At 40.1% G+C, this 19,962-nt stretch overlaps 1 protein-coding gene and 1 pseudogene across 1 annotated transcript; both read left to right on the top strand.

Moving 5' to 3' along the window:
* Positions 1-6,205: 6,205 nt before the first annotated feature.
* Positions 6,206-9,835, top strand: LOC138849080 (olfactory receptor 2A5-like). Its single transcript, XM_070071374.1, has one exon. It carries the CDS (start codon positions 8,237-8,239, stop codon positions 9,167-9,169), a length of 933 nt encoding a protein of 310 aa, XP_069927475.1. The 5' UTR covers positions 6,206-8,236; the 3' UTR covers positions 9,170-9,835.
* A 5,672-nt stretch (positions 9,836-15,507) lies between these two features.
* Positions 15,508-16,980, top strand: LOC138849084 (large ribosomal subunit protein uL23-like; annotated as a pseudogene).
* Positions 16,981-19,962: the final 2,982 nt, after the last annotated feature.

The following is a 19,962-nucleotide window of genomic DNA, read 5'->3' as shown; positions in this document are numbered from 1 at the left end:
CATAGGAGATGCTGGCACTGCAGGCAGTTGCTTTGCCCACTATGGCACAGCAGCAGCCCCATAACATTTTCAATACAATAAAATTTAAGTTGTATGTGACTAAAACTGCTCACATCATTGAGTTTGTCAAAATTATAAATGTATAATTTGAAGCCCATAATTAATACAAGACTCATACTCTCTCACTCTTCCTTTCTCTTTCTCCCTCTCTCTCCTTTTTTCTCTTTCACTCTTCGCTCCCACCCTGTCTCTCTCTCTCTCTCTTTTTTTTTTTTTTTTTGACAAGCAGAGTGGACAGTGAGATAGAGAGACAGAAAAGTCTTCCTTTTCTGTTGGTTCACCCCCCAATGGCTGCTGCACACTGCACTGATCCGAAGCCAGGAGCCAGGAGATTCCCCCAGTCTGTGATGCGGGTGCAGGGCCCAAGGACTTAGACCATCCTCCACTGCACTCCCGGGCCACAGCAGAGAGCTGGACTGAAAGAGGAGCACCCGGTACAGAATCCGGTGCCCCAACCAGGACCAGAACCCGGGATGCCAGTGCCGCAGGTTAGCCTATTGAGCCGCAGCACTGGCCCCACCCTGTCTCTTTATCTGTCTCTGTCTCTCTCAACAAGGAACACCCACCGGCTATTGCTACAGAGATGGCACTGAAGATGGAGAGAAGTTAACAACAGGCTTCAGAACAATTTTGGAGAGGAAGGAAAATCAAGAATGGCTCAATTTCTTGCTTGAGTCACTTGTGAAGATAGTAATCTAATGTATTGTGATAGGGAAGACAGGGAGAATAAAAATTAAATGATCCATTTTTTTTTATTTGACAGGTAGTTATAGACAGAGACAGACAGAGAGAAAGGTCTTCCTTCCGTTGGTTCACTCTCAAATGGCCACCACAGCTGGTGCTGCGCTGATCCAAAGCCAGGAGCCAGGTTCTTCTTCCTGGTCTCCCATGCAGGTACAGGGGCCCAAGCACTTGGACCATCCTCCACTGCCCTCCTGGACCACAGCAGAGAGCCAGACTGGAAGAGGAGCAACCAGGATTAGAACCCGGTGCCCATATAGGATGCCGGCACCGCAGGCGAAGGATTAACCAAGTGAGCCATGGCGCCAGCCCGAATGTTTCATTTTGAGTACCCTAGATTTGAGATGCTTGGGCTCTTACCTTACATCTGCTTATAATCCCGAAGAAGTCATATCTTTGGTAGCTTTAGTATTCTCATCTATAAAGTAAAGTTTTTGATAAAATGGACTCTAAGTATAAATTTTAAGAAAACAGTACCTTAGATTTACTTTGACCTTGAGTGTTTACATGGTGCTTTTTTCTCCCTTGTCAAGGGTGAGGTACTCTTCTGTTCTTGGTTGTCCATGGACTGTGCTTTGAGAATGGCTTCTCTATTGTCTGTGGACTCAACCAGAGGCTCAATGAGGAATATAATGTTTTATTAAAAGCTGAAAATTAACAGACATACAATTTGTCTTTTGGAATCCTTTTTTTTAAAAAAAAGATTTATTTATTTATTTGAAAGTCAGAGATACACACACAGAGAGAAGGAGAGGCAGAGAGAGAGAGATCTTCCATCCTCTGCTTCACTCCCCAGTTGGCTGCAGCAGCTGGAACTGCACCTATCTGAAGCCAAGATCCAGGAGCTTCTTCTCAGTCTCCCACATGGGTGTAGAACCCCAAGGATTTCTACTGCTTTCCCAGGCCATAGCAGAGAGCTGGATTGGAAGTGGAGCAGCCAAGACTCAAACCAGCACCCATATGGAATGCTGGCACTGCAGGTGGCGGCTTTACCTGGCATGCTACAGCACTGGCCTCAGGGAATCCTTTGTTAAGGAATATCTAATACCGATAATTCTGTGTTTGAATATGCCATGCTCCTTATTCTTCTCTTTGAGTCTACACTGTGGTCCTAAAGTGGCAATATCAGACAGAGATTCAAGACACCAAGGCCCTCAATAGGCAAATAGCATTTATTCTAGGATGCAGATCCAAAGGAGAGTCTTTTTTTTAACTTTTATTTAATGACTATAAATTTCCAAAGTACATCTTATGGATTACAAAGGCTCCCCCCCATAACTTCCCTCCCACCCGCACCCCTCCCCTCTCCTGCTCCCTTTTCCATTCCATTCACATCAAGATTCATTTTCAATTCTATTTATATACAGAAGATCAATTTAGTATATATTAAGTAATGATTTCAACAGTTTGTACACACACAGAAGCACAAAGTGAAAAATACTGTTTGAGTACTAGTTATACCATTAATTCACAATGTACAGCACATTAAGGACAGAGATCTTACATAAGGAGTAAGTGCACAGTGACACCTGTTGTTGACTTAACAGATTCACACTCTTGTTTATGGAGTCAGTAATCACCCTAGGCTCTTGTCATGAGGTGCCAAGGCTATGGAAGCCTTTTGAGTTTGCCAACTCTGATCTTATTTAGACAAGGTCATAGTCAAAGTGGAAGTTCTCTCCTCCCTTCGGAGAAAGGTACCTCCTTTTTGATGACCTGTTCTTTCCACTGGGATCTCACTCGCGGAGATCTTTCATTTAGGTCATTTTTTTTTTTTTTTTGGCAGAGTGTCTTTGCTTTCCATGCCTGAAATATTCTCAGGGGCTTTTCAGCCGGATCCGAATGCCTTAGGGGCTGATTCTGAGGTCAGAGTGCTGTTTAGGACATCTGCCATTCTATGAGTCTGCTGTGTATCCCGCTTCCCATGTTGGATCGTTCTCTCCCTTTTTTTTTATTCTATTGGTTAGTATTTTTAGACACTAGTCTTGTTTATGTGATCCGTTTGACTCTTAGTCCTATCATTATGATCAATTGTGAACAGAAATTGATCACTTGGACTAGTGAGATGGCATTGGTACATGCCACCTTGATGGGATTGAATTGGAATCCCCTGGTATGTTTCTAACTACCATTTGGGGCAAGTCCGATTGAGCCAAAGGAGAGTCTTGTATCATATTCTGGGTCCTGAACAAAGCAGGGTGTTTTCTTATCTACCCCAGCACAAACAACTGTAAGTTTCCTAACACATATTCAGTTATGTATCTTCTGATTGGATATCTTAGAGCTACAGCATTACTTACACAACCATCACACAATGTTGCTTCTGTTATTCCTTTTGTTTTATTATTCTACCCATAGCAATGTTCCTCTTTTTTTTTAGACAGGCACAGTTAGATAGTGAGAGAGAGAGAAAGGTCTTCCTTCCATTGGTTTACCCCCCAAATGGCCACTACGTCCGGCGCACTGTGCCAATCCAAAGCCAGGAGTCAGGTGCTTCCACCTGGTCTGCCATGCAGGTGCAGGGCCCAAGTACTTGGGCCATCCTCCACTACCTTCCTGGGCCACAGCAGAGAGCTGGCCTGGAAGAGGAGCTACCGGGACATAAATCCTTGATAGTCTGTGAGCTAAAAACATACACATAGCTCCTTCCCTCCATTAAGCATGAACCATGTGCCTCAAATGTTAACAACTTGCATCTTTGTCTCATAAGGAACCAAATGTGCACTGATAAATTTGTTCTGGATGTTCCTCTCCAAAATTTTGCCCAATTCCTACTAACATCCCTACCTATACTCCACACACACACACACAAGCCTGGCAGTCACATAAAAGAGACAATCACAAAATTTTTCCATGGAAGGCACTGAAAACCTAAACTTAATAATAATCAAGACAGAGATTGCATCATTAATAAAGACCCTCTTAACAAAGAAAAGCCCAGAACTAGATGGCTTCACTGAAGAATTCTACCAGTCTTTTAAAGCACTAATTCCAAATTTTCCCAAACTATTGAAAACAATTGAAAGAGAGGGAATCCTCCCAAACTCTTTCTTGAGATCAGCATCACCTTAATTTCAAAACCAGAAGAAAAATACAACAAAGAAATACAACTATGGATCAATATCCCTGAATAAGATAGATGCAGAAATCCTCAAAAAATACTAGCTAATTGAATCCAACAGCACATCAGAAAGATTATTCACCCAGACCAAGTGGGATTTTTCCCTGGTTTGCCGAATGGTTCAGCATATGCAAATCAACAAATGTAATACACCACAGTTACATATTGATGACTAAAAACCATATGATTATCTCACTAGATGCAGAGGAAGCATTTGATAAAATACAAGAACATCTTTTCATGATAAAAAAAAAAAACCTTAAGCCAACTGGGTATAGAAGAAATATTCCTCAGCACAATAAAGGAAATATACAACAAACACACAGCCAGCATATAATTGAATGGGGGAGATTTGGAAGCATTTCCACTAAGATACGGAACCAGACAAGGATGTCCATTCTCACCACTGCTCTTTAATATACTCCTGGAAGATTCAGCCAGAGCCATGAGGCAAGAAAAAGAAATCAAAGGGATACAAATTGGAAAGGAGGAAATCAAGCTGTCCCTATTTGCAGATGATATGATTCTATATATAGGGGATCCAAAAGACTCCACTAAGTGACTATTGGAACTCATAGAAGAGTTTGGTAAAGTGGTAGAATATAAAATCTACACACAAAAATCAGTAGCTTTTGTATACAGACACACTGCCATAGCTGAGATAGAACTTCTAAGATAAAGCCCATTCAAAATAACTACAATTGAAGATCAAATACCTTGGAACAAATTTAACCAAGGATATGAAAGATGTCTATGATGAAAATTACAAAACCTTGAAGAAAGAAATAGAAGACACAAAAATAGAAAAAATCTCCCATGTTTGTGTATTAGAAGAATTACTATCATCAAAATGTCCAACAACAAAGAGTAATTTACAGATTCAGTACAATCCCAATCAAAATAACAAGGACATTCTTCTCATATCTAGAAAAAAAAAAAACAAGGCAAAAATTCATATGGAAACGAAACTGGATAACTAAAGCAATCTTATACAACAAAAACAAAGCCAGAGGCATCACAATACCAGATTATAAGACATACTGCAGGGCAGTTATAGTCAAAATATCCCTGTACTGGCACAGAAATAGACATGTAAACCAATGTAACAGAATAGATTCACCAATAAATCTATGCATCTACATCCAACTAATCTTTGATAACAAAGCCAAAATTAATCCCTGGATGAAAGACAGCCTCTTTGACAAATGGTGTTGGGAAAATTGGATCTCCACCTCCAGAATTATGAGACCTCTACTTTATACCAACTCACAGTAGATCAAGGATCTAAATCTATGACATGATCTCATTAAACTACTAGTGGAGAACATTGAGGAAACTCTGCAAACCATTGGCATAGGCAAGGCTTCTTGGAATAGACCCCAGATGCACAGGCAATCAAAGCAAAAAGAGAAAAATGGGATTATACCAAGCTAAGAAGCTTTTGCACTGCAAAGGAATCACCTAACAAAGTGATGGGATAGCTGACAGAATAGGAGAAAATATTTGCAAATTATGAAACTGATAAAGGATTAATACCCAGAATCTATAAAGATCTCGGAAACTCAACAACAACAACAAAAATAATCCAAAAATAATCTCCCTGCACCCCATGGGAGACCAGGATAAGCACCTGGCTCCTGCCGTCGGATCAGTGTGGTGCACCGGCTGCCGTGTGCTGGCCGTGGCGGCCATTGGAGGGTGGACCAACAGCAAAGGAAGACCTTCCTCTCTGTCTCTCTCACTGTCCACTCTGCCTGTCAAAAAAAAAATTTAAAAAAAGGAAAGAAAAATAAAAGGGGCCGGTGCCATGGCTCTCTAGGCTAATCCTCCACCTGCGGCACCGGCACCCCAGGTTCTACTCCCAGTCAGGCACCGGATTCTGTCCTGGTTGCTCCTCTTCCAGTCCAGCTCTCTGCTGTGGCCCGGGAAGGCAGTGGAGGATGGCCCAAGTGCTTGGACCCTGCACCTGCATGGGAGACCAGGAGGAAGCACCTGACTCCTAGCTTTGGATCGGCGCAGTGCCAGCTGTTGTGGCCATTTGAGGCGTGAACCAACGGAAGGAAGACCTTTCTCTCTGTCTCTCTCTTTCACTGTCTAACTCTGCCTGTCAAAAAGGAAGGAAGGAAGGAAGGAAGGAAGGAAAGAAAGAAAGAAAGAAAGAAAGGGGGGGGGCACTAAGGAGGAAGGGAACATCGTTATGTTCTTATACCTATATCTACAAATCATATTGAATGTTAAAAATTAATTAAAATTAAAATTAAATAAATGCTCCCAGTACTCTGTTTGTGCTTTATTATAGAATATATGCCTATTCTATGCTTTATTCATAGTGAAGTTTTGAATTAGATAATACTGCCCTCTAATCACTAGGACTTCTACAATACCTCTTCAAGACCAATTTCCCTCTGGTTTCTGTTGTTTCTTACTTACTATCAAATCTCAATACTATGTGGGAAGGTCTCAGAATCTTGCCCCCTACATCATAGAAAGTTTGGCTGAACAGTTCTTTTTCTTAACCAACCAACACCAAGTTAGAATTATCTAGAAGATATTGGTGCCATTATTTCGTAAGGAAGATGTTCTGCCTCCTAGAAGCTCCACTTAGCTAATCTTGGGTATGACCAAGATTCGTAAACCCAAATCATCCAAATATCTGGGGAGTGTAATTTGCAAGATGGTCCCCAGGGGTGTCTATGCTGTTATTACTGCAAGAGTTTCATGTGTGTGGATCCAGCTGGGTATTAAGTCATCATCTGCCAACTTCTTTTCTTCCTAATGTTCCTCCCCAGGGCCAGAGGAATGGAGACAAAGAAAAACAACTTTGGGTTCTCTTGCTAGATATGGAGTGTGAAAGTTGTGTGTTCTTGTCCCCACAGGGACCTTCAGGGACAATCTGTGAGGACTTGGGTAGAAATGACCTCGACATGAAACCATAGTACTGGTATTCCCAGTGGGCAGGCCCCATTCCTGTTGTTAGCCTGTGTTAAGAGAGTGACAGCTCCTGCACCTGGAAAGTCTCTCTTCCAGCGGCTGCTGGGTGAAGCAAGATCATCAGCTCTGACATGCAAAAGCTCCGTTGACTCACTGCAGTTCCCTCTACATCTAATCAGATTTTTGAGGCAAGAGCATTCATGATAACACAGTGAGTAACTGGTTTTTGGAAATTTTTGTGGCAGTTTAGAGAAGCTGGGGTCTGGAGGAAGAAAGAGTTCCTGAGATCAGTAAACAGGGTCAACTTATAGTAAGACAGTTCTCAGGGCTTAGGGTAGGGTTCGCATTTGCAGGAATGGATTTATAGGCCTCATGTGGTAAATGATAAATTGACTTTAATATGTATCTACATCAGTGAACATCTAGGTTTTCCCTTTCTCTAGTCCCTGTGGTCATATGGTTAGTGAAATGGAAGCAAAGAAAATTAAGGAGTCAAAAGACTTTATTGAAATCTGTGGCATGCCTTTGGATATCATTTCTAATTTATTCATCCACCCATCCATTCAGCACTTAACTGGACACCATCCAAATGCTGTGAGTCACTTTAATAAGCAGCTCTGCAAGGAGTTGGAATGGCAGGGCAGTGAGAATGTTACACTGTTAAACATTTACAAGGCAAGCAACTTGCCCTGATCATCTATCAGAAATTACCTGTATGAATGCAGGCCAGATCAGTGACATCACCCTTCGCTCATGCCTAGATGTATAAAATAGTCATATTTTCTGGGTAGCCTCAGGAAGTAAAATCTTAAATCTTCACTTGCTAAGTCCCTAGCAATAGTAAACAGAGAAGGAACCAAACCTTTATAAAATTGCATTTAAAAACTCATTCCTTCCATTCTTCCTTCATATATCTCCTCTAGGATCATTTGTTGAGTTCCTGCTATGTGCAGTGTACTCTGCAGATGTGGTGAAAAGAGAGAAAATAAAATGATAAAGAGAAAGTGGTAATAAAATGTGAAAACTAAATAAATGAGAGAAAAGGATGACAGGATGACTATGGCCTTCTCTCAAAAGTAAAATGGCTAGTCACTCAAGAAAATAATTGATTCTGTGGCTGCAATCATGATAGTAAAAATGTGGATCCACAAATTAAAAAATAAACCATAATTCCATAGAAATGGAAATATTCTATGGCACCCTGTTCACTTACACTAGGGACCTGAACTGAATTTTCTTTCCACATTAAGTGGCTGAAAAAGGTGGCTGATGAGTCAACACAGTGCACCTCATACCCTCATACACCCTCTCCTTCCATTTAATGACTAATCCAGCCCCTTCTTTGCTCCTCAGCACACATCTCACTGCCGCCGTGGTGAAGGCATGACAGAAAATCAGACATCAGTCACAGAATTCACTCTCTTGGGATTTTCACTCAGCCCAAAGATTCAGATATTCCTCTGCAGCCTCTTCTCCCTTTTCTATGCTTTCACTCTGCTGGGGAATGGAGTCATCCTGGAGCTCATCTGTCTAGACTCCAAACTACATACCCCCATGTATTTTTTCCTGTCACACCTGGCCGTGGTGGATATTTCATATGCTTCCAACAATGTCCCCAAGATGCTGGCAAACTTTCTAAGCAAGGGAAAAACAATCTTCTTTGCCTCGTGCATTATGCAGACCTTCTTGTACATGGCCTTTGCTCACACCGAGTGTCTCCTTCTCGTGGTGATGTCCTATGATCGCTATGTAGCCATCTGCCACCCCTTGCAATATTTTGCCATGATGAGCTGGAGAATCTGCATCACCCTGACTGTGACTTCCTGGGCCTGTGGCTGCATCTTGGCCCTGGTCCATGTGGTTCTCCTCCTGAGGCTGCCCTTCTGCGGGCCTCATGAAATCAACCACTTCTTCTGTGAAATCCTCTCTGTCCTCAAGCTGGCCTGTGCTGACACAACGCTCAACCAAGTGGTCATCTTTGCAGCCTGTGTGTTCATCTTGGTGGGGCCCCTGTGCCTGGTGCTGGTCTCCTACACCTGCATCCTGGTTGCTATCCTGAGGATCCAGTCCAGAGAGGGCCGCACAAAGGCCTTCTCCACGTGCTCCTCCCACCTCTGTGTGGTGGGGCTCTTCTTTGGCAGTGCCATTGTCATGTACATGGCCCCCAGATCCAGCCACCCTGAGGAGCAGCAGAAGATCCTTTCCCTGTTTTATAGCCTTTTCAACCCTATGCTGAATCCCCTGATCTACAGCCTGAGGAATTCAGAGGTCAAGGGTGCCCTGAGGAGGACGCTGTGGAAACAGACATCAAGGTGAGAGAAGACAGGGAGTCTGAAAGGTGGGAAATTTGCTCTCTCTGGGATTTGTGGGATTGGTAATATAAATGCCTAAAGTCACATCACTTAAATTTCTAAACTTAAGGCTATATATTGATCAAATTCTGTGAAAGGGAAGGGAGAAAGAAAAAATACAGGCTAGTTTCACACACATATGAACTTGACAGGAAAAACTGACCAAAAAGTTCAAGCTTCTGCAAAAGGTAACTGGAATAGATGATTTGTAAGAAATGTATTATCCATTTCGGTGTCCACGGGAAGTACATGGCTGACCAGACTTGCATGGATCATTGAGGCCTTGCTGCATAACCACCAGCATCGAACTTGGGGTGCAGACTCCCACCTGGCCGTGGCACAGGGGAGGAGGAGGGCAGAGCTACTGGCCCTGTGGTTCCTCTGAAGAACAAAATGGGAGATGCTGAAGCAGGCAAGATCTTTATTCAGAAATGTGCTCAGTGCCATACAGTAGAAAAAGGTGGAAAACACAAGACTGGTCCAAATCTTTGGAGGTCTCTGGCCAAAAAGCAGGACAAGCAGGAGGATTCTCTTATTCTGATGCAAAAAAAAAAAAAGGTACTATTTGGGGAGAAGATACTCTGATAGAATATTTGGAGAACCCAAAGAAATATGTCCCTGGAACTAAAATTGTCTTTGCTGATCTTAAAAAGACTGCTGAGAGAGAAAATCTTATTCAGTATTTGAACCAGGCCACATCTTCATGAAATGCTATTGTGGCTTCAAAAATAGAAGTTCTAAGCCAGAATTTTCCAATATCAAATATTGAATCTTTTAAAAAGTCATATTGGATCTTTTTTGATCAACCTATAGTAAATATAAAGCTTTAAAATAAAGGTTGTAGTTGATGTGTTTGGTACTGATCACATGCATTCCAGTGTGAACATGTGTTTGCTCACTAAGGATGCAGAGAGATCAAGATGGAAGAGAAGAGGGAGGGAAACAGAAATCTATTGTGCTTCCATGGTTATAGCACACACAAAATATTTTATAAGCCTAGCAACTGATATTGATGATGGAGAGAGTTTCCACTTACTTATTTCCCAGTAATTTAAATACAAATCTAAAAGACATTAGCTTTAATTTCTATTCAGCTTTGTTTAGTTAGCTGTTTGGCTTTTACTACAAACAATATTTAAAGTAACTTTAGGGGAAAATAGTACAGAAAGTGAAGTTAAGTAGTTGACTTTATCTTGAGAATATTTTTAGGAATAAAAGAGTGAATTGTTGATTTTTAGTGACACATAATAAAACCAACGGGGGGAGAAAAGCATGTCCTATGTAAATAAACATTTATATCATTAAAAGAAATGTGTTCTAATACATCTGAAGAATGGTTTTTATAGCAAGTATATATATATAGAAATATATATCAGATATGTATTTTAGCAAATTACAGAAAGAGCAGAGTATGAGAGATGTCTATTAACTGCTACACTATTTGAGTTCTAGAATTATAATAAGCAGATTATATTTTGGTATTATAAACTCTTTCTAAGGGGCAAACATGCAGAGGGTCTTCAAATGTTCATGGAAAATGTATATTATGAAACATTATACATGCATTTAAAAATTTGTGCACCAAAACTACATTTCTGCTAACTGATTCTAACATATTTAAACTGGATCTGGTTTGAGGCATTACGAAGAGTAAGAATTTGGTTTGAAAAGAGCTCCTGTAGGAGCAACATGAAATCTTCTAAAAACTGAAGCAAGAACAAACATTCAATTTATGGGGAAGAATTGTTAACAGGATATGAAACATGGCTTTATTAGTATGCTCCTCAACACAAAGCATGATCAAAGCAATAGTTACCAAGAGATGAAAGTGCTCCAGTCAAACCAAAAGTGGACTAGTCATGAGCAAAGATTTTCAATAATTTGTGGGATGACCAAGGCATTTAGCTTCCTGACATTCTGGAAGACCAAAGAACAAAAATACTTACTTTTTAGGTCAATGTCTTGTGAAAGTTAGCAAAAGCCTTAGCAGAAAGTTGCCCAGGAAATCTTCACCAGATAGTCTCTCCACCACAATCTCCTGCCCATTTCTCTAATCAAACAAGGACAATTTTCCAAGAATTTTGATTGAACATCTTTAGACATCCACCTTAGAGAACTGGTTGGCGTCTTTCAGCTATTATTTGTTTTCTAATCTTAAAAAAATTAAAGCGTACCCATTCTTGTTCAGTTAATAATTTTAAAAAAGATTGCATTGATATAGTTAAATTCCTAGGATAGTCACTTTTTTAGGTATTGTAAATGGCTAATGTCAAAGTTTCTTAAATTTGTTGCAGTTCATGCTGAGAAATAAATATTTTCATTTTTGTATTTTAGTTCCATGTCTTTGTGTGTTCATGTTCTACTTTATGTATGTGTGTGTGTGTGTGTGTGTGTGTGTATATATATATATAATTTCAATGTTATATTTCAATGGTTGTGGGAAAGTGAAGGAAAATTGTATTACTTTATGCTAGAAATTCTCCTGAGTGTTTCACAAATGTTACCCTGTTCATCTTTCACTAGCATAATAGAGTAGATATTATTTTCCCTGTTTAATAGGCATGGAAACATAGTTTTAGAGCTTTGGAATGACTTAGTAACTTTCTCTACACTATGCAGCCAGTAAAAGGACAACATTGAGAGTTAAACATGAATTGTACTCATTGCAAATCCACACTGCTGCTTTTCTGCTTTCTTCCAAAAACATCACAGACTTCAGCTCAATATGAGTTAGGCTCAATACCAACATAATGGAGCAGAGTCCAGAACAATATATATATATATATATAATCATGGCCAGAAAATACATGCCTTAGCCAGCCCTTTCATAGGGATTCATTATCACTCTCGATAAGGATCGAAGGCCTCATCTTAATGGCTAAATGATTCCCAATAGTAACTTCCTCTCTATGTCTTTCTGCAAAATCACATGGCTCTATAGGGCATTGCCCAAAGAGAATAATCTGAATGAGAGACACCATACTGTTCTTCTGTTGTACTGCCTGTAATTCTCTTCCTCCTGTTATCCTATATGCCCATCTGTTTTTCTTTTCCTTTATACAAAATGCTGTCCCAGGAAGCTTCTGTGCCTTTTCTGTATACAGATCCCTGACAGACCTACCTCCTCAGTGCTGTGGGATGATGGACTGAAGAACGGGGAGAACCCAACATAGGTTTACACTAAGATACTTGTCATCTTGCATTCACATCTCAGATGTGAATAATTTAGTTTTCTGAATCCTGAGTTGTATCCTGGGTCAAATATGGTTAACCATGTTTTAATTAGGGACTGCATATAACTTTTATGGATTCTCAATGATAAAATGTATTTGAATCCAATTTAATGTTATATATGTAGTTTTTATGAGAGAGGTAAAAGTATAATGAGAGTAAAACGACCACAAAGCAATATGGCTGAATACTGATAAAATTCATAAGAAAGCAACAAATATTTGATTTTATTTAAAAGTTTCATAAATTATCAGAATATTTACTAAACAGTGACAATTTCTCAAAAAAAATCTGCAGCTGTTGAGTTGGAAGGGTTTTGTTCTTTTTTCCTATTTGGATGGTAGTACTGGAGAAAGTCACCATCAGTGGAGGCAGAAGGGCAAAGCACTAAAGGTTGGGCAGTAAAATGGTTTCCATTGTTCCTGCCAGGAGATGAATCTGTAAACAGACCCCTACTTGAAGCCCTTTGCTTTGTACATATTTGCAGTCCCAAAAGGATTCTTTTGTTTGTTTGTTTTGGGTTTTTTAAAACTTTTATTTAATAAATATAAATTTCCAAATACAACTTTTGGATTGCAGCGGCTTTTTCCCCCCAAACCTCCCTCCCACCCGCAACCATCCCATCTCCCACTCCCTCTCCCATCCCATTCACATCAAGATTCTTTTGCAGTTATCTTTATATACAGAAGATCGATTTAGTATATACTAAGTAAGGATTTCAACAGTTTGCACCCACACAGAAACACAAAGTATAAAGTACTGTTTGAGTACTACTTATACCATTAATTCACATAGTACAACACATTAAGGCCAGAGATCCTACATGGGGAGTAAGTGCACAGTGACTCTTGTTGTTAATTTAACAGTTGACACTCTTGTTTATGGCATCAGTAATCACCCGAGGCTCTTGTCATGAGTTGCCAAGGCTTTGGAAGCCTCTTGAATTCGCCAACTCCAATCTTATTTAGACCAGGTAATAGTCAAAGTGGAAGTTCTCTCCTCCCTTCAGAGAAAGGTACCTCCTTTTTGATGGCCTGTTCTTTCCGCTGGGATCTCACTCACAGAGATCTTTCATTTACGTCTTTTTTTTTTTTTTTTTTTTGAGTGTCTTGGCTTTCCATGCCTGAAATACTCTCATGGATTCTTAAAATATCATCTGTAATAGGAAACTCAGTCATACAGAAATTATTGATCCACAGTTTGACTACATTCATTCCCCCACCCATACACTTAGAAATCTCATTAGCTGTCAATCTAGAGTAGTTAGTGTAACTAAGAAACTTGTGGATTTATAAACTCACCATCGTAACTTTGTGAATGACTAAAACTTGAGCACTCATTGTGGACTCCTTGGGTTAGTCTTCCTGTCCTCACTGTTTATCAGCATTTAGTGAGGTTAGCTCAGGATCATGTAGACAAAGAATGGATAGACAAATAATTTTTAAGTAGCTAAAAATGTATATCTGGAAAGGAGGAGATAAAAAAAACAGAATAGTTGTTTGCATAAGTCCCACAGAACAATATGCCAGAGGAAAAAGTCCTTTTTATTGTTTTCAGAGAGACAGACTATAATCAATAGGTAGGTTTTTAGGGAAGTGGTATTGAAGTCGATATGAGCAAATATTTTCTATCATTATAAAATATCTGAAAATGAGGTCTTGTGAATTGGTGTGCATCCTTACTATAAATACACAAGTAGAGGTTGAGTGAAACATGCCTGTAGTGAACAGGAATTTGGAAGTTTCTCTCCAATGTCTTCAATTAAAAAATTTTTGATTTCAGGCTGGCACTGTGGCTCAATAGGCTAATCCTCCGCCTTGCGGCGCTGGCACACTGAGTTCTAGTCCTGGTCGGGGCACCAGATTCTGTCCCGGTTGCCCCTCTTCCAGGCCAGCTCTCTGCTGTGGCCAGGGAGTGCAGTGGGAGGACGGCCCAAGTGCATGGGCCCTGCACCCCATGGGAGACCAGGATAAGTACCTGGCTCCTGCCATCAGATCACCACAGTGTGCCGGCCGCAGCACGCCAGCCGTAGCAGCCATTGGAGGGTGAACCAACGGCAAAAGGAAGACCTTTCTCTCTGTCTCTCTCTCTCTCTCACTATCCACTCTGCCTGTCAAAAAAAAATTTTTTTTTGATTTCAGCTTTTTTATTTTACTTTCTACTGTGGAGGATTTTAAGTAGACTTTTAATTGTTTAATGCTTTTTTAATGATAATCTAGGAAGATAATGCTTCCCTTGTCAAAATTTTGTCTTCTTTTTTAAAGAGTTGTACAGAATCATCAAGAGAAAATATTCAAGTAGGAAAGAGTATCTTTTTGTTTATTTTTTTAAGATTTTGTAATTTTTTATTTATTTGAAAGGCAAAGTTACAGAGAGAGAGGGGGATCTTCCATCCACTGGTTTGCTCCCTAAGTGGCCTCAATGGCTGGGGCTGTGTCAGACTGAAGCCAGGAGCCTGAAGTTCCTCCAGGTCTCCCATGTGGGTGCAAGGGCCCAAGCACCTGGACCATCCCCTGCTGCTTCCCAGGTGTATTAGCAGGGAGCTGGATAGGAAAAAGTACTTTTTATTGTGGAGCACCCGGGACTCAGTTGGCACCCACATTAGATCTGGCATCTCAGGCAGTGGCTTCACCATCTAAATCCCCAAACAACAGTTTTATAAGTTCCATATTTGTGGTTTCTCTCATTTTAATTCCCCACTCCCATCACAACTTTGTTCCTGGATGTGTGGTTCCACACTTTAAATATTTGTTTGATGTCCACTGATAGTAGCTATATGACTTTTGATTTAAACACAGAGCAGTGACATATAAGCTATGAAAGAGGAAATGGAAAGGACAAAACCAGCTTTCAAGGTAAGGTAAACATCTCTGTGGACAGAAAGAAAACATCAGTGCAGACCTGTAAGTCATGAAGAAGCCATGGGTTTGCTGGCTGAACCTGGAAGCCTGCCTGAGTGGGAATAGCTTTGCTCTTGAGAACTAAACATGTTAAAGTGCTTTACATGATAATGTGGAACAAAGGCCAGGCACTGTTCTCTTTTAATTTTCTTTCTCTCTCTCTCTGTTTTTTTTTTTTTTTTTTTGCAGCTATACTTTCATTTATTTATACATTTTAGTGTAGGTTTTAACAGTCCTTCCTTGTTATCATAAATGAACCATCAGAGATTATTCTGCTTATTACAGAGAAAGCTGGCTTCACTTGATCTATTTACATAATTCAGCAAGAAATGTTGACACACATATTTATCTTTTTAGAATGGTCATAAAATTCAGATTTATAGAACCCTTTTCACCAACATGGTGCCAAAGGTTAAGAAGGAAACTCTTGCCCCTCCTAAAGTCGAAGCCAAAGCGAAGGCCTTGAGGGCCCAGAAGGCAGTGCTGAAAGGCGTCCACAGCCACAAGAAAAAGAAGATCCATACATCCCCCACGTTCTGGTGGCCCAAGACACTACAGCTCCGATGGCAGCCCAAATACCCTCAGAAGAGCATCCCCAGGAGAAACAAGCTTGACCACTATGCCATCATCAAGTTCCCCCGACCACTGAGTCGGCCATGAAGAAGATAGAAGACAACAACACACTGATGTTCGTTGTGGATGTCAAGGCCAACAAGCAACAGACCAAACAAGCTGTGAAGAAACTCTATGACATTGATGTGGCCAAAGTCAACACCCTGATCAGACCTGATGGAGAGAAGAAGGCGTATGTTCAACTGGCTCCTGACTACGATGCTCTGGACGTTGCCAACAAAATTGGGATCATCCGAACTGAATCCAGCTGGCTAACTCTAAATATATGTTTTTCACCATTAAAAAAATCAGATTTATATTGAGTTGAAAACTACTAGGGCCACAGAATTAAATACTTTGTGGAAATTTCCATAAATAATGTTGGATTATCATTTTAAAGGCTTCTGTTATTTGCTTTATTATTAGGAACCAAACAAAAGATGCATCTCTTCCAAGTTTTGCTCATAGTACACGAAATATTAATGAACTCTTCCCCTTGAAGTCTTCAAAATTTGCTGAAGTTACTGAACTCAAAAAACAATGCTACTGAACTATCAAAAAATGATGATTCTGAAAATCTGTAAGCCAGGAACATTAATACTAGAGTAGAATGCTGGAAGGCACCTATCTTGAAAATGAGATATCTAAGAGTGTGGAAAAGTTTCCCAAAGCGTACAAATAGAGGCCAAAAAATGCACTGTCATATTTTACTTCACCAAACAGCCTCAAATCAGAAGGATGAAGATGTGAGAGTGTGCAGAAAGCACCACATTCGTTACTGAGATCTCCAATACTGCACCGCTACAGAGAAATAATCCTAAGTCATTAACTTAAGATCCCATATCTTGAGGGAGAGGAAGTGCAAGTGAACCAGGTTTGTTCATTTAAGGACAGTTTCAGAAGCTGTCATAAGCCAAACTAGAAAAACAACTATAATAAAAATTCATTTATGATGATGTTCATTTTGTGTATTTGGGAATGAATAAGCTGAAAAATACTTCATGATTGCATGGTTCAAATGCATAAACAGATATTTAAGGTCATGGCAATTATTTTAAACAGCAAAGGAATTAAGAGGATGAAAAGATTATAAAATAACAGATATATATTTTATTATATATAATTCATACATATAAATTTATACATAATTATATAATATATAATGTATAAATACATAAGTGATATATAAAATAGATATAATTTATAAATATAAATTATGTAATTTATATATAATAAAATAACAGATAAATCACCAAAAGAACTAATTACAAATCTTAAAAATAAAACAAGTAGTCCTAGAAATAGGAACTGAACTTCCTGACATGGAAAAAACAACAAACAAGATAAATTCTAGTCTAAACATGTAGGAAAACAGTTGTGAATTAGAAAATTTAGCTTTACGGACTGAATAAATGATGGTGACCTTGACTGGGTGGTAGGTTAGTTCGGTGGGAGAGAATGGTGAAGCGCACTGGGACACTAGAGAGAAGTTGGTGATGTAAAGATTGGAATAGTTCAGTTCAGTACAGTTGAAAGACAATCTTGTTCATATCCCATTTTGTCAATAGAACTTCAAAAATGTGTATATTCAATGAGTATATTTGATCATGTAATGATAAATGAAGTTGACATGGTTCCTATCTTCATGAGAGTTTACAGTCTTGAAGGTGTCAGACAGTAAACATAAGGTGTATAAATACTAACTGTGATAACATACTGTGGAATGAAAGGGCCGTGTGCCATGAGAGAGTCATATGAGGTCCTAATCTGGGGAGGAGATCAGAGAACAAAGGGAGTCCTGAGCTGTGATCTTCCTGAAACAAGACAGGAATTAACCCAGGTGAAAGTGGTGACAGGGCATTCCAGGAAGAAAAAAATAATCTCACAGGATAATGGACAGGCTTAAAAAAATTATACTCAGGAGAATTCCTAGCTTGGTCCTGGCACAAGCAATTAAAGTTTTAAAAATTGTCTTTATTTTCATTTCATTTGAAAGCAGAGACAGAAAAAGAAAGAGATCTTTTATCCTTTAGTTCATTTCCCAAATGCAACAGTCAAGGTGGGGCCAGGAGCCTAGAATGCAATCTGGTTTTCCTGTATATGTGGCAAGGACCCAAGTGCTTGAGCCATTACCTGCTGCCCCAAGAGTGAACATCAGCAAAGAGCTTGATTGGAAGCAGAAACCCAGTTCTCAAACCACCAGTGTGATATGAGATGCAGACTCCTAAATAGTGACTTAATCACTGCACCAATGCTTGCTTCTAAAAATCAAGTTTAAAAAAAGTAGTAACAGTGAATATGAATAATTTTATAATTAGAAAACCAAATGAACCTGTTTTTTGTTTGAAAGTAGTTGAAGCTGTGGGAGAGACTAAGATAAGAGGGGACCTAAGATGACTGCTTAGAAAAGGACTGTTGTGGCAAGTGAAAGAGCTTGAGGAGCGGTCGGACAGGAAGCGGAAGAACCCAGGGGAGAGTGTTCCCAGCAGCTGAGAGGGAGAAGACTTTTGAGGAGAATGGGTGGATCATCACATTAGATACCTTTAAGGCTGTCAAGTGGGGTAAAGTGGCTTTTAGGAGGACATTGGGTGATATTCCAGATCAGTTTCAGTAAAGAAAACGGTGGGGGGGGGGGGGCAGAAAGGGCAGAATGAGAAGCTAAACCTAATAGGAGAAAGTGGAAAACAGGATATATGAATAAGTTGTATAAGAAAGGACAGGATGATTGCTGAAAAAATGTGTGGTGTTCAAGGATCTGAGCTGAGAGGAAGTGGCTAGTGAAAACTGAACCTTTAGGCCGGCGCCGCGGCTCACTAGGCTAATCCTCCGCCTAGCGGCGCCGGCACACCGGGTTCTAGTCCCGGTCGGGGCGCCGGATTCTGTCCCGGTTGCCCCTCTTCCAGGCCAGCCCTCTGCTGTGGCTAGGGAGTGCAGTGGAGGATGGCCCAGGTGCTTGGGCCCTGCACCCCATGGGAGACCAGGAAAAGCACCTGGCTCCTGCCATCGGATCAGCGCAGCGCGCCGGCCGCGGCGGCCATTGGAGGGTGAACCAACGGCAAAGGAAGACCTTTCTCTCTGTCTCTCTCTCTCACTGTCCACTCTGCCTGTCAAAAAAAAAAAAAAAAAAAAAAAAAAAAAAAAAAAAAAAGAAAACTGAACCTTTAAATATACTAGAGATAAGGAATAACTGATGGGATAGGTGGAAAGAGGAACTGGTCAAAGAATCAGATGAAGATGTGGTTAGGATAGTGTGCTGTACATTGAGATTTAATGCTATAACTAGTACTCAAACAGTATTTTTCACTTTATGTTTCTCTATGGGAGCAAACTGTTGAAATCTTTACTTAATGTATGCTAAACTGATCTTCTGTATATAAACAGAATCAAAAATGAATCTTGATGTGAATGGAAGGGGAGAGGGAGTGAGAAAGGGGAGGGTTGTGGGTGGGAGGGACGTTATGGGGAGGGAGCCATTGTAATCCATAAGCTGTACTTTGGAAATTTATATTCATTAAATAAAAGTTAAAAAAAGGAGTGAAGCTGAAGAGGTATACCTTGAAAGGGAAAAGTGACAGGAAAAGGGAATAGTAAAAAGACCAGAACATTGTTGGATGGCTTCTCCTGGCTGCCAGGAAGAATTGGAAATGGAGTTTTTATTACAGACTGCTGTCATTCATTTTAACAATCAAGGTGATTTTACTAAGGAAGGAGAAGAAAATAAATTCTTAAATAAGGCAACTCATAGTCTCCGCCACAGATAACCTAACCCATCAGGGTGGTTGGTGAGCCTTTAATAGGGAATTAAAATTATTTACTACTCACCAATAGCCTTGTTTTTCTGACAGGTAAACTGGCACTTAGAAAGGTTTAGTGGATAGTGACCGGTCTCACAATGAGTGGAGAGCATAGCAGAAACTAAAATTTCCGTACTCCCCAGTCTGGCAGTCTTTCTGTTGCACCAGTACCTTTCTCTTTTTTTTTAACTTTTATTTAGTAAATATAAATTTCCAAAGAA

This window comes from Oryctolagus cuniculus, chromosome 3 (assembly GCF_964237555.1).
Source record: "Oryctolagus cuniculus chromosome 3, mOryCun1.1, whole genome shotgun sequence".
NCBI classification, from domain to species: Eukaryota; Metazoa; Chordata; class Mammalia; order Lagomorpha; family Leporidae; genus Oryctolagus; species Oryctolagus cuniculus.
Note: the sequence above shows the minus strand (reverse complement) of the source record. Positions and strands in the feature narration are given on the sequence as shown.